Genomic DNA, 13,102 nt, shown 5'->3' on the forward strand with positions numbered 1-13,102 from the left:
CTTTTTATATGGTACTATTAGTGAAGATGTTTATATGTGTTTGCGACAAGGTTATTATTCACAAGATGAAACTAAAGTTTGTAAGTTAGTCAAATCATTATTTGGTTTTAAACAGGCCCTTAGAAAGTGGAATGAAAGATTATCTAGTGTCTTAATTGATTATGGTTTTGTCCAAAGTAAATGTGACCACTCTATGTATGTTTTGTCTAAAAGTGGTGTGTTTATGGTTTTGTTAGTCTATGTGGACGACATTGTGGTTACTGGAAATAGTATAAAAGAGATTGATAAGGTTAAAATGATTCTGAATACTAATTTTCAAATTAAAGATCTAGGAAAACTGAATTATTTTTTAGGAATTGAAGTGTTGTATGATAAATCTGGTATTTGCATGAATCAAAGGAAATATTGTTTGGAATTGTTGAGTGAGTTTGGTTATTTGGGGTGTATGCCAGTTAACACTCCAATTGAACAAAGTTATTTAGTGTGAGCTAAACTAACTAAAGATCAACAACCACTAAAAAATGTTACTGGTTTTCAAAGATTGATTGGAAAATTGATTTATTTGTCGTTGACCAGACCTGATATCAGTTATGCTGTCCAATTTTTGAGTCAGTTTATGCATAGTCCAACAGAAGTTCATTTGCAAATTGCATTGAGGTTGTTAAGATATCTAAAATCTAGTCCTGGCAGTGGTCTGCTGTTTAGGAAAGGTGAAAATCTTGACTTAGTTGGTTTTGTTGATTCGGATTGGGCAAAGTGTTTGTCCACAAGAAAGTCTGTAACTGGGTTCTGTATTTACTTGGGCAATTCACTTGTTTCTTGGAAAAGCAAGAAACAAAGTACAATGTATAGGTCAACGGGGGAGGCTGAGTATAGAGCTATGTGCTCGGCAACTTGTGAGATTATGTGGCTGTTAAATTTGCTTAGAGAAGTTCAAGTTGAATGTGATTTACCTGTGAAGTTATATTTGTGACAGTAAGGCAGCTATATCTATAGCAGCCAACCCTGTCTTTCATGAACGAACTAAACACTTTGAGGTAGATCTACATTTTTTGCGAGAAAAGGTAGCAGCTGGTATTGTTGAAACTGCTAAGGTTGACTCTGAAAGTCAACTAGCAGATGGGTTTACAAAAGGTTTGGGTATTACACAACACAATTTTTTTTTTTTTTGTGAAAAAATGAATCTTGTAAATTGGTTTTCTCATATGAATGAAGGGAGGATGTTAAAAGGGTGACATCTAAATATCATTCATATTGTGATTATATTATTTGTGTTTCTAATCTGGTTGTTTAGTGCTGGTATATCAGAAATATAACTTGAAGGGGCTCTGTGTAACTCTGAAGGGACTTAAGTGAAATATGTTGTAAAGACGGTGTACTTATTGCAAAGTTCAGGGAGCAAAGTGTTACTTATGAAGATGCTGGTATAAAAAGGAGACCCTTGTTCCAGATGGTTCTGTTGTTGCTCATTCACTCGCATCTGTTATCTGGATTGATTTTCTCTGATCTGTGGCGATTAGATTGTATCTTGTGCGCTGTTCATCATCTCGCCTGTGAGATAGTCTTAGATCTGGTTGTATTCTTTCCCTGTGCACTTTTATTTTTTGTTGCTTGTATTGTGATCAACTGATTGCATATATCAGTCGATCTGAACCTTGTTGTTAACAAGATCTTACTAAGTGTAAGACCAAGGGTTTGGTTGGGAGTTTTTGGTTTGGGTTAATTATAAGATTTCTGTCACCGTTTTGTCGCTATTTCTGTGTATTCGATCCTGTGTATTGTTGATACCATCCGTTTCTACAATATATAACTACAAAACTAGGTTCAAGATTTCCTAAAATCACACGGTGTGAACCCAAGATGGGTTACATTTGCGGCACAATAGGGTCAAGTATTCTATTTGACACGCGTAAAAAAACAAATCCTACACTATTTGCTGCAACCTGATGTACAAAAGGTTGAACCAAATTAGTATATATTCTTACTATCATACTATGTTAATTTCTGGTTTACCTTAAACTTAATAATACGGAAGAACCACCGAAGAAATTTTTTTTTAAAAAAATTAAAGGTTTTCATGGTACCTGTACCTCTTGTTTAATCATGTACCATTTCAACATATATTGTGTCTATGTTTCTTCAAAGGCGTGCACTTAGGCATTAAGGCGAGGCAAGACGCAACATAGGCGCCTTTAACACATCAAGGAGTAGAAAGTGCCTGAACTAGCCATAACCTAATATCAACTAGCACAAACCTACAAAGCTAGTTTCAAGCCATCTAAATCAGTGAAAACCGTCCTAAACTGTGATGCACTAGCCTGAACAGACGTGCACCTTGCTTGTCTAGGACATGTACTTTTTTGTGCCTTACACCTCTAGGGTTGCACCCGCATGAATAGACATGCGCCTTGCTTGTCCCAGACGTATACTTTTTAAGTGCTTTACGCCTGTAGGGCTACACCAATGTGAATAGATGAGCGCCTTGCTTTTCTCAAGCGTTTGCTTCATGACAAAAATTTGTCAATTGATTTTAAATCTTTTAAATTTCCTCGACTTACAGAAAAAAACAATAAACAATTTTTATATTCTAAAGAGAACTTGTGTAACATGCACTTGTGAATTTTCTTAAAACAAGGACTTTTTAACTATTAAATTCTATTAAAATGTTCAACTACTAGTAAATGACATTAATATCTTTTACAAAAAGAGTTATAACATCTTAACTTGATCAATTTAATAATTAACAAACCATTACTTTAAGTTTTTGTAGAACATCTTTTTCTTATACAAATTTTATAGATTTAAATACAAAAAAAAAATAGTTGAGTATTTTTTTGGTTAGTTTTTCATAAAAGAATAAAATGAAAAGTACAATGGCTTAACATAATACGTACGGATAAGTTACTTTATGTTTTATACAAATAAAAAAAAGAAAACAGAAAACAAAACCCTAGGTTCCCACCGTATAATCTGATCTATGCCGTCAGCACCCTTAATCCAACGGTGTATATCACTCCACGCTCGTGCTTATCATCACTCCCCAACTCTCTTGTTTACTCTCCTCTTCCAAACCCTCAATCGATCAAATCCTTCACTACTGCAGAAGAAGAAAATGGCCACAATTACACAACTTTTTTCATTATAGACATCCCCATCCATCTCTAAATCTTTCCAGTAAATTTACCCACAGAAAGTTTAATTGATTTTATCCTACAATTTTATGAAATAACTTGTTTATATTATCATCAACTGAAATTAACCTCAAACCCTGTAAAGATCATATTACTTTAGTTGAAGTTCTATCTTTATTTATTTTTTTTTTAATTTTGATTTGGTAGAAAGGGTAGGATGATGACTGATAGCTATTCAAAGATGATGTCGGAAATCGGAATGCGATCAAGCAACGAGGAGTTAGGGTTGCTGAAGCGGATGAGTAGCAGTGATCGTGAGACGGAGATTAACATGTACCGAAGTGGGTCTGCACCACCCACCGTTGAAGGATCCTTGAATGCTGTTGCAGGCTTGTTTGACGGTGGCATTTCCGAACAAGAGTTGAGGTCTGATCCAGCTTATGCTGACTATTATCATGCTAATGTTAATCTCAACCCTAGGTTACCCCCACCGCTTTTAAACAAGGATGATTGGCGGTTTTCGCAGCAGCGGTTGCACGGTGGGGGTGGGGGCTCTGCTATTGGGGATATGAGGAAGGTGAAGAAAGATAATGGGAATGCCAGAAATGCGCAGGGTATGGCGGAATGGGGCGGTAACGGGCTTATCGGGTTGCCGGGTTTGGGTTTAGGGAGTAGACAAAAGAGCATTGCTGAGATCATTCAGGTTATAATTAATAAGTTTGTTTATATTGTTATGAAAGTTGATATCTTTAGATGATGTTACATTGTATTTGTTTATATGATGATTTGTGTGTTAATTTTTTGTATATGGTATTGGTTATTGGATATAGGATGATATGAGTCAGGCTGCTTCTGGTTCTAGGCAACCGTCTCGTCCAGCTAGCCGTAACGCATTTGATGAAAATGTTGACTTTTCCGATTCCCATTTTGGGCATCTTCAGGGGATGGGATCTGCATCGGCTCTCGGATCATCTTTGTCAAGAAGCAACACCCCTGATCCACAGCTTATGGCTCGATCGGCTAGCCCACTGGTGCCTTCAGATCTTGCATCTGATTTCTCCAATTTGACTCTTTTGAATAATGGTATGGTGGATGAAGAGACGCAGTTACGGGCTCGGGCTCAAAACGCTGCTCACTTGGCCAAAGGGTCGAATCAATATATGGGCAAAAGTGGCGGGCCTAGAATTGGTCAGGGGTCACCTGTGAATTCATACATGAACGGGCCCATGGCCAACAATGGTTCTGGAAACTCTCCTTCTCGATATCAGAATCTTGATAGTCCAAGTTCGTCTTTTTACGGTCTAGGTGGTGGCAGCGGCGGTTATATGATGAATCCCGCTTCACCAACCATGATGGCAAACCAAATTTTACCGTCTTTATATGACAATGGCGCTGTGGCGGCAGCAATGGGTGTTTCCGCCATGGATTCTAGAGGAATGAGAGGTGGGTTTGGTTTAGAACCTAGTAGACTCATGGACCCGTTGTATCTTCAAAACTTAAGATCTAGTGAATATATGTCGGCGTTAAACGATGCAACAATTGATCGGGAGTTACTAGCAATCCAGAAAGCTTACCTGGCGGGTCTGTTATCTCCTCAAAAGTCTCAGTATGGTCTTAATCATGGTTACTACGGAAGCCCTGGTTATGGGCTTGGGATGTCGTATCCCGGAAGCCCATTGGGCAGCCCACTTCTGCCTAACTCTGCTTTTGGGCCTGGTAGTCCTGCCCGACATGGTGACCGGAGCTTGCGGTTTCCATCCGGGATGCGTAATATAGTCGGTGAAAGTTTTGCATCTTCTTTGCTAGATGAGTTCAAGAGCAATAAAACCAAGTGTTTTGAGCTCTCGGAAATTGCGGGGCATGTTGTTGAATTCAGGTACTTAATTTCTTTCATAATCTAATTTTATTTATTAACGTGTTTGACTATATGATTATTACACTCAAAATGTTGTTTGAGCAGTGCGGATCAATTTGGAAGTCGTTTTATTCAACAAAAGCTTGAAACCGCTACAACAGAAGAGAAAGATATGGTGTTTAATGAAATTATGCCTCAAGCTTACTCGCTAATGACTGATGTATTCGGCAATTATGTCGTTCAGAAGGTAGCGTATGCATATTTGTATAAAAGTTCCTTATTTTGTGGAATAATCGAATAAATCAATCATTATTAATATTTTATCACCTTTCAATGCATGTAGTTTTTTGAACATGGAAGTGCTACTCAAATACGAGAATTGGCCGAACAACTCACCGGGCATGTTCTAACACTGAGTCTTCAGATGTATGGTTGTCGGGTTATTCAAAAGGTAAATTGAACATTTTGGTTTTGTGAAATTGGCAAACCTTCAGTTGATGTATTCGAGTTTCTATTTATTTGATCAAATACTTTTTGGCTTTGTTTTTTAGGCGATTGAGGTTGTTGACCTTGACCAACAAACAAAGATGGTTACGGAGCTTGATGGTCATGTGATGCGTTGTGTACGTGATCAAAATGGCAATCATGTTATTCAGAAGTGTATTGAATGTGTACCAGAAAATGCTATTCATTTTATAATCTCTACTTTTTATGATCAAGTTGTCACATTGTCAACTCATCCGTATGGTTGTCGTGTCATACAGGTAAAAATAATAATTTTTTAATATTTGGATGGCTGATTTTTAGCATTTATTTATTCAATATTTTGTGTAACAGAGAGTTTTGGAACACTGTCATGACCCTAAAACACAAAGCTTAGTGATGGATGAAATCTTGAAATCTATCAATATGCTGGCCCAAGATCAATATGGAAATTATGTCGTTCAGGTATGCTGTCGGAAGTGCCTGAACAGTTTAGAAAATTTGCATTATTTCAGAACATCATATCATTTCTTTAATGAACAGTAACACCCTATTGTAGGAAATTTTTATAATAGATTAAGAATTCTTATTCTTATTCTTAATATAACAAAAGAGGTGTTTTAGGAATAGTACCGAAGACACAACCTCTATTTTATTGTTTTTCTTTGCCAAATTAATAACAATGCCATCCAACCCGTGTTTTTTTTGTGTATTCAACCCTTCAACTTTTAGCATTGCCACTTACACCCCCTCAACTTTCTAAAAAAATTGTAAAATGTCATTTTGATCCCTCGAGTTTTACATGCTTATTTTTGTGTACGTGGGTCAAATATAATACGTTTTCGTGCTTATTTCTATGTACGCATTTGGTTGGTCTACGTTTTGTTCGGAAACAAGTTGGGTCATTTATATTACGTTTTCACTAGGCGGTATAAATTCGAGTTACTTCACGTTTCGACTCCACCGCAACGCGTGGTACCATTCTTTAACGTAAAAAACACTATTTTCCTACGTGCTTATTTTTAAGTACGTTTCGTTATAAATCCAAGTTGCTTTATGTTTCGACGTAAATTTTCTTAGTAATGAGTCAGGTCAAATACAATAAGTATTCGTGCCTATTTTCATTTGCGTTTTCAGTTGGTCTACGTTTTGACGTAAATTTTGTTCGAAAACAAGCCTGGTCAAATATTTGACGGTATCAGTTCGAGTTACTCCAACTTTTGACGCCGCTGCAATGTGCGGCGGGTTAAAATACTAGTTACTTTAAAAAAGTACTTGACTTTTGGGAAAGTCGGTTACGAAGGGAGTCCAGTTGGGCTGTGTTTTTTTTTTTTCAAAAGTACTTGACTCTATTTTAAGGTGAGCTTTAGAGGTTGATTTTCGACCTGTTCACACTGAATGGATCATTTTGGGTTGCATTTTATACTGAATGGGGAACTGGACAAAATAATCGTATTAGAAATGACCACCGATACCCAATCTTCTGGTCTGGTTCTAATTACTGTTGATATTCTGACAGCATGTACTGGAACATGGAAAGCCGCACGAACGCAAGTGTATTATAGATCAACTAACCGGGCAGATAGTTCAGATGAGTCAACAGAAATTTGCCTCAAATGTTGTTGAGAAATGTTTGACTTTTGGTACACCTGAACAACGCCAGACCCTTGTCACCGAAATGCTAGGCACCACTGATGAAAATGAACCGCTTCAGGTTAGTCTTCTGATTGAATTAAAAACTCATTATTTATTTATAGTTATGTACTTCCTCATTGTGGCTCGTTTTGTGATGTCAGGTGATGATGAAGGATCAGTTTGCCAACTATGTTGTGCAGAAAGTTCTAGAAACATGCGATGACCAGCAACTCGAGATGATTCTGAATCGTATCAAGGTTCATTTAAACGCCCTCAAGAAATATACTTATGGAAAACACATAGTTGCCCGTGTTGAGAAACTTGTTGCTGCTGGAGGTACATTCTCCTTTAACTTTCATCTTTTGTGTTTGACTTTTAAGGGTCAAATAACATTATAAAATCATTAAACTTCCATGACCTATCTTGATAATCAGAAAATTTAAAACTTGGGTCAAAAAGATCCGTGATAACATGTGGGTTATTACTTTCAAAATGTGATGATGATATATGTTGTATTCTGTTCTTAAGTTAAATATTTCGGTTTTTCTAAAACGGTGGTCTGATGACTTTTCAGAAAGGAGGATCGGGGCTATGGCTGGATATGCCGCTGCCGCCTCTGCTGCCAGCGGCACTACTACTTAAATGTAACGTGATTTGGAGAGTTGTACAGCTAACTGAGAGTCCGGCTTATCGATGGTTGTGTTTTTTGGTTCGTTTTAAACATGCAGCAGCTATAAAAGACATGTACATTGTTAGTTTTTAAGGAAGGATATATGATATATGTATACCTAGGACTCGAGTCTTTAGCCAAGGCTCAGGGGGTGAAACACACCCGAGGCCGCCCCCGTTGCAGAGATTATAACAGAAGTTTGTGTATGTGGTGGTTGTCGTGACTGTACAAATATATAGCCGGGTGTAGCAGAGCCTTATGGTGTATTATGTGTTTGCCTGAGTTTTCATTTCCTTTTGTATGGATTCTTAATGATATTATGTTGGCAAACTTTGTTTTGTGTTGCGACTTGTTTTATTGTCTTACTTGATTGTTTTATTTGTGTGATGTTCATATTAAATTGTATATCTGAATGCTTCTTGGAAGCTGGTAGCGGGCAACCACCCTTAAAACAATGGTGTTTGGTGAGGAAGTGGTGGTGGCCGCCTGTCATATATTCATGTCACGTCATCCGGGGGCGTCATCTCATCCAAGTGATGGGCCGGGCCTGGGTATGGGTGATGTGCCTCCACCTTGTTTGTTATATGTAAAAGAATGTGTGTGTGGTATAGGTGACTGCTTTTTTTCTATATTCCATTTGTTTATATTCTTTGACTTGATGTGTTGGTATGTTGTTCGTCTTAGAGCTAAGGGTCTCTTCTGGAAGCAGCCTCTCTATCCTTAGGGATAAGAGGCAAAGTCTGTCTACATCCCACCCTCCCCAGACCCTATAAGTAGCTTTGCTATTTGTGGGATTTACTGGGTATGTGATTTTTTTAAAAGAATGTGTGTGTTGGATGCCGGGACGGGCCTCAACAGGTCGGTGCTGTCCCCCACAGCCGTCAGTCTTATGACCTGTTTCACTGATTTACATGGTTTATTCCGGTTTTAAGCCTGGAACAGGAGATGCAAAGTTATAAGCAAAATTTGCAAATTGATTTAACTAATTATTCCATTCCGGTGAAATCTTATTAACAATCTATTTATGTCTTGGCTTTGATCAATCCCCTTATACCATACCACAGAAAGTGCAAGTCTAATCTTATGTTAAAAAGAAATTGCAACTACATTATTATAACATCAAACGCAACTATTATATATCCTTTTCTTTATATAAACAACATCAACTTTCAACATGATATCCTTGTATATGTACACATCAACCAACCGCAGGCCGGAAACTCACAAAGACTTCAATTTCACTAATGCAGGTGCATGCTGATCAATCTCCATCACAACACCATAACACGACGGACCTACGATCTCCGGCACGGGCGCCTCCCTCTCCAAGTACCGAATCACCTGCCTCATACTCGGCCTGCTCGACGGCTCATCATTAGAACACATTAACCCAACCTTCAAAACCATCGTAACTTCACCCTCATTAAACTCACCCTTCAACCGCGAATCCACCACATCAAGTAAACACCCTTCTCGCCACTTATCCCAAACCCAATCAACCAAAATGAGCTCCTCCGGTGACGCCTTGAGCTCAGCCGGTCTCCGTCCACACACCACTTCCAACAAAAGAGCCCCGAATGCATACACATCCGAACCCGTGGTGGGCTTACCACTTTAGTGGTTACCGGGTTCGACCCATGCTCATACAACTTAGCCAACCCGAAATCGCCTAACTTACCATTCAAATCCGAATCCAACAACACATTTCCTGCTTTAATATCTCTATGCACCACAGTTTGTTCCCACCCTTCATGCAAATAAAGCAACCCATTTGCCACATCTTTTATAACCTTAAACCTTTGATCCCAACTCAAAATCATTTTGGGTTTATTCCCACTATATATACACTTATCCAAACTTCCATTAGCCATAAACTCATAAACCAACAACAACTCACCTTTATTCCTAGACCAACCCAACAACTGCACCAAATTCCGATGCCGAAGCCGCCCAATCGTCGACACCTCCGACAAAAACTCCTTCTGCCCTTGTTTCGACTGCCGCGAAATCCGCTTCACCGCGATTTCCACCCCCGAATCCGGCAACACCCCTTTGTAAACCTTACCCGACCCACCAAACCCAATTAACAACTTCTCATTAAACCCCTTTGTACCCTCTTTCAACTCTCTATAACAATATGAATGTGGGCCCAAATCAAGCTCCCAACTTTCAACCGCTTCTGTCTTCTTAATTATCTTAAACTTCTTGATAATATAAACACCACCCATTATCACAAAAATACAAAAAACCAAAAACAAAGTAGTACCAAACCGGAACACGAAACCTTTAGTGTTATTATTCTTTTTCAATGGCAGAACAGGTTCAGGAAACTGATCCACATTCAAAGAACTTGCATTTCCACTCATGTTAAAGCTCCAACCAAACACATAATGCGAGCTAGCAAGAACACCGGTTGATGAAGAAAACCCCACGTACATAAACTCTTGAAAAACCGGTGTTAAATCGACGAAAACCGACATGATCGGCTTTCTTGGTTTGTTTGAAAATAAAGAAAGATAAACATCAACTTGATGGTTTTCACCATCATAATCAACCCAAGCTTGAATCTTTTTCCCACTATGTAAACAAAGATCCTGTTTAGTAACATTCCCATCAACGAAAAACCCGGCTTTCGTCGAATTAACCGACTTCATATGGTTAATATTAACACCAACATGGTTGTCGTTAATATCAGAAAACTCAAAATCTTGAACGGTGTCAAACTCTATAGCGAAAAGATGGTTTGATGAGTTACCGTTTGTAGTAACGTTGACAAGTCCGAGGTATTGACTAGGTTGGGCTCCGATGAAGTGTTTGGTCGGAGAGATGGTGAAAGCAAGGCCATGACCACCGAGTTTGCGGTATCGTGGGACGATGGAGAAGACAAAAGCGGTGGAGAATGAGAGAGTGGTATTGGTGTGGGGTGTTTTGAAACGGATGGGGTGTGGGTAGAGAGCGTGACCGATGGTGTGGGAGCTTACGTTGGTGAGTTGAAGGATGCCGGTGGTGGTGATGGTGGCGTTGCCGTTGGTGGTTAGGTTGGTGGGGTTGAAGGTGGTGTAGATGAAGGATTGGGAGAGAGTGGGGTGGATTGGGAGGAGGTGGAGGTGGAGGAGAAAGAGGAGGAGACATGGTGGTGGATGAGGAGACATTTGTCGGTCATGAGAGTGAAGAGAAGAGTGAGAGTTTTGAGAGTTTGAGGTTGATGATATGTGTTGGGGGTTTTTTAGTTTTAATGTGTGTTGTGTTTGTTTGAGGTCATGTGTTACACGTGTGTTAAGAGGAAGGAGTGTTCGGAGTGGAGGAAAGTGGGTGGGTGGAGTTTTGTATTGTTACGTGAGAGAGATTCTAGATGATTAAGAGGGACGTTTAATTATGGGATACGGATTGTGTAAATGGTATGCGATCCGTATAGATAGGATTTTTTATGAGTTAACATTCACATATTTGGGTTTTGATCTGCCAGTCTATATAGTGTTTAGAACCATCAAATCGAACTGACTTATGTTTTCAAGGAAAACGTGTTTCAGTTTTCTTTTTATTTTGAAACAAATCCCATTTCATTAAAGAGAAAGAAAACTCAGACAAACGATCATTTAATAAACATAAATCAAGCATGGAAGATTTTTAACTATCAAAGCAAACGGGTTTCAGTTTTCTTTTTTACTTTGAAATAAATCTCATTTCATCAAAGAGAAAGAAAACTCAGATAAACTGGTTTCAATTTTCTTTTTTACTTTGAAATAAATCCCATTTCACACATTCGTGTTCGTCAATTGGACATCAATTGATGTTGATGTCCTAGTTTGGTGGTTGTTTAAGCTTCTTGTTCTCAAGTTCACAATGATTATCAAGAGTCTGCATCAATAACTTCCGAGTATATCTTGCAGGTGCTTAATGTTTATTAATTGGTCATTTGTCTGCGTCAAATCGTCAATAGCGACCATTGGATCTGGCAGTCTATGTAGTGTTCAGAACCATTAAATCGAACGACTTTTGCTATCAAGGAAAACTGGTTTCAGTTTTCTTTTTACTTTTAAATAAATCCCATTTCACACATTCGTGTTCATCAATTGGACATCAATAGATATGGTAACAACTACCAAGAGGATATGGATATGTTGCATAATTCATTTAGTTTCTGTTTGGCACATTCAATCTTCATTGCTTCATTAAAATAAAAAAAACGGTCTCGGCTGCATGAAGCTTTGAGATAATGGACATCCATCAAGCTCAAAAAGAAAACTTGTGTTCAGAACCATCAAATCGAAAAACTTCTGCTATCAAGGAAAACTGGTTTCAGTTTTCATTTTTACTTTTAAATAAATCCCATTTTACTCATTCGTGTTCGTCAATTGGACATCAATTGATGTTGATGTCCTAGTTTGAAATCTTTTATGCATGCGGAGTTGGTTACAATGTTACACGTACTAGGCCCGAAAACGTGCGTCTAGCACCACGTTACTCGACCCAACATGCACTTAATCAAACGCTCGACACGTAACCAGCATCAGTACACGTCCAATAACGTGTTACGTGCGTACTGGCATTGGGTCACGCATTCGATTTTGTGTTACACGCGTATCGACGTTGGGTTACGAGTCTTAGTCCACGTAACGGTGGATACTAAAGTTGGGTTACAAGTCCGATTATGCATTTCGCTCGTACCGACGCAGGGTTATGTGTCTGATTATGTGTTTCGCTGATGTGCGTGTAGTGTAATAAATTTTTGGTATATATTTTAAGCCCTTTTTACACTTTTTAGCCAAGTTTTAAATTTATAAAACACGATATTTACTAACACTAAACACACATATGGGCAAGTGCACCCATCGTGGACGTAGTATAGTGTTGGTAAGATACCGAGGTCGTCCAAGGACACAAGAGCTTTTAGTACCGGTTTATCCTCAACGTCTAATCAAATCAAAATGTTAGAAAAAAGATTTTTAAACTAAGAAAATAAAACTAACTAAATGCTGAAAAATAAAATAAAAATAAAAACAGATAGACAAGATGAATCACTTGGATCCGACTCGTATATTAGTATAACGTTTGATTATTTTCGCACTTTTGCACTTGTTTAAGAGATTATCTTAGTTATTGTAGTAGGCCCCTCTTTTGAAGGCGACGTTACCCTCAACCCAGTAGTTTGAGTCAGCAAGGATACAATCCTAAAGGGTCGGATTATTGAAAGATAATGAATTAAGTTATTAATACAAATTATGGTAGGCCCCTCTTTTGGAGGTGACGTTACCCTCGACTAAGTAGTCTGAGTCAGCAGGGATACAGTCCTAAATAGCCGGGTTATAGTATTAATAGTAGTTAACT

General features: G+C 38.4%; 1 protein-coding gene and 1 pseudogene across 1 annotated transcript; one reads left to right on the forward strand and one right to left on the reverse strand.

Annotated features, from left to right (window-relative positions):
- Window positions 1-2,991: 2,991 nt before the first annotated feature.
- On the forward strand, window positions 2,992-8,124 carry LOC110872622 (pumilio homolog 1). The gene is made up of 9 exons (XM_022121464.2): window positions 2,992-3,834; window positions 3,962-5,007; window positions 5,092-5,233; window positions 5,330-5,437; window positions 5,538-5,750; window positions 5,824-5,934; window positions 6,989-7,183; window positions 7,266-7,440; window positions 7,679-8,124. The coding sequence occupies exons 1-9, from the start codon at window positions 3,349-3,351 to the stop codon at window positions 7,744-7,746; spliced, it is 2,544 nt and encodes an 847-aa protein (XP_021977156.1). The 5' UTR covers window positions 2,992-3,348; the 3' UTR covers window positions 7,747-8,124.
- Window positions 8,125-8,920: 796 nt separating this feature from the next.
- On the reverse strand, window positions 8,921-10,961 carry LOC110872621 (annotated as a pseudogene).
- Window positions 10,962-13,102: the final 2,141 nt, after the last annotated feature.

Source organism: Helianthus annuus, chromosome 8 (assembly GCF_002127325.2).
Source record: "Helianthus annuus cultivar XRQ/B chromosome 8, HanXRQr2.0-SUNRISE, whole genome shotgun sequence".
NCBI lineage: Eukaryota > Viridiplantae > Streptophyta > Magnoliopsida > Asterales > Asteraceae > Helianthus > Helianthus annuus.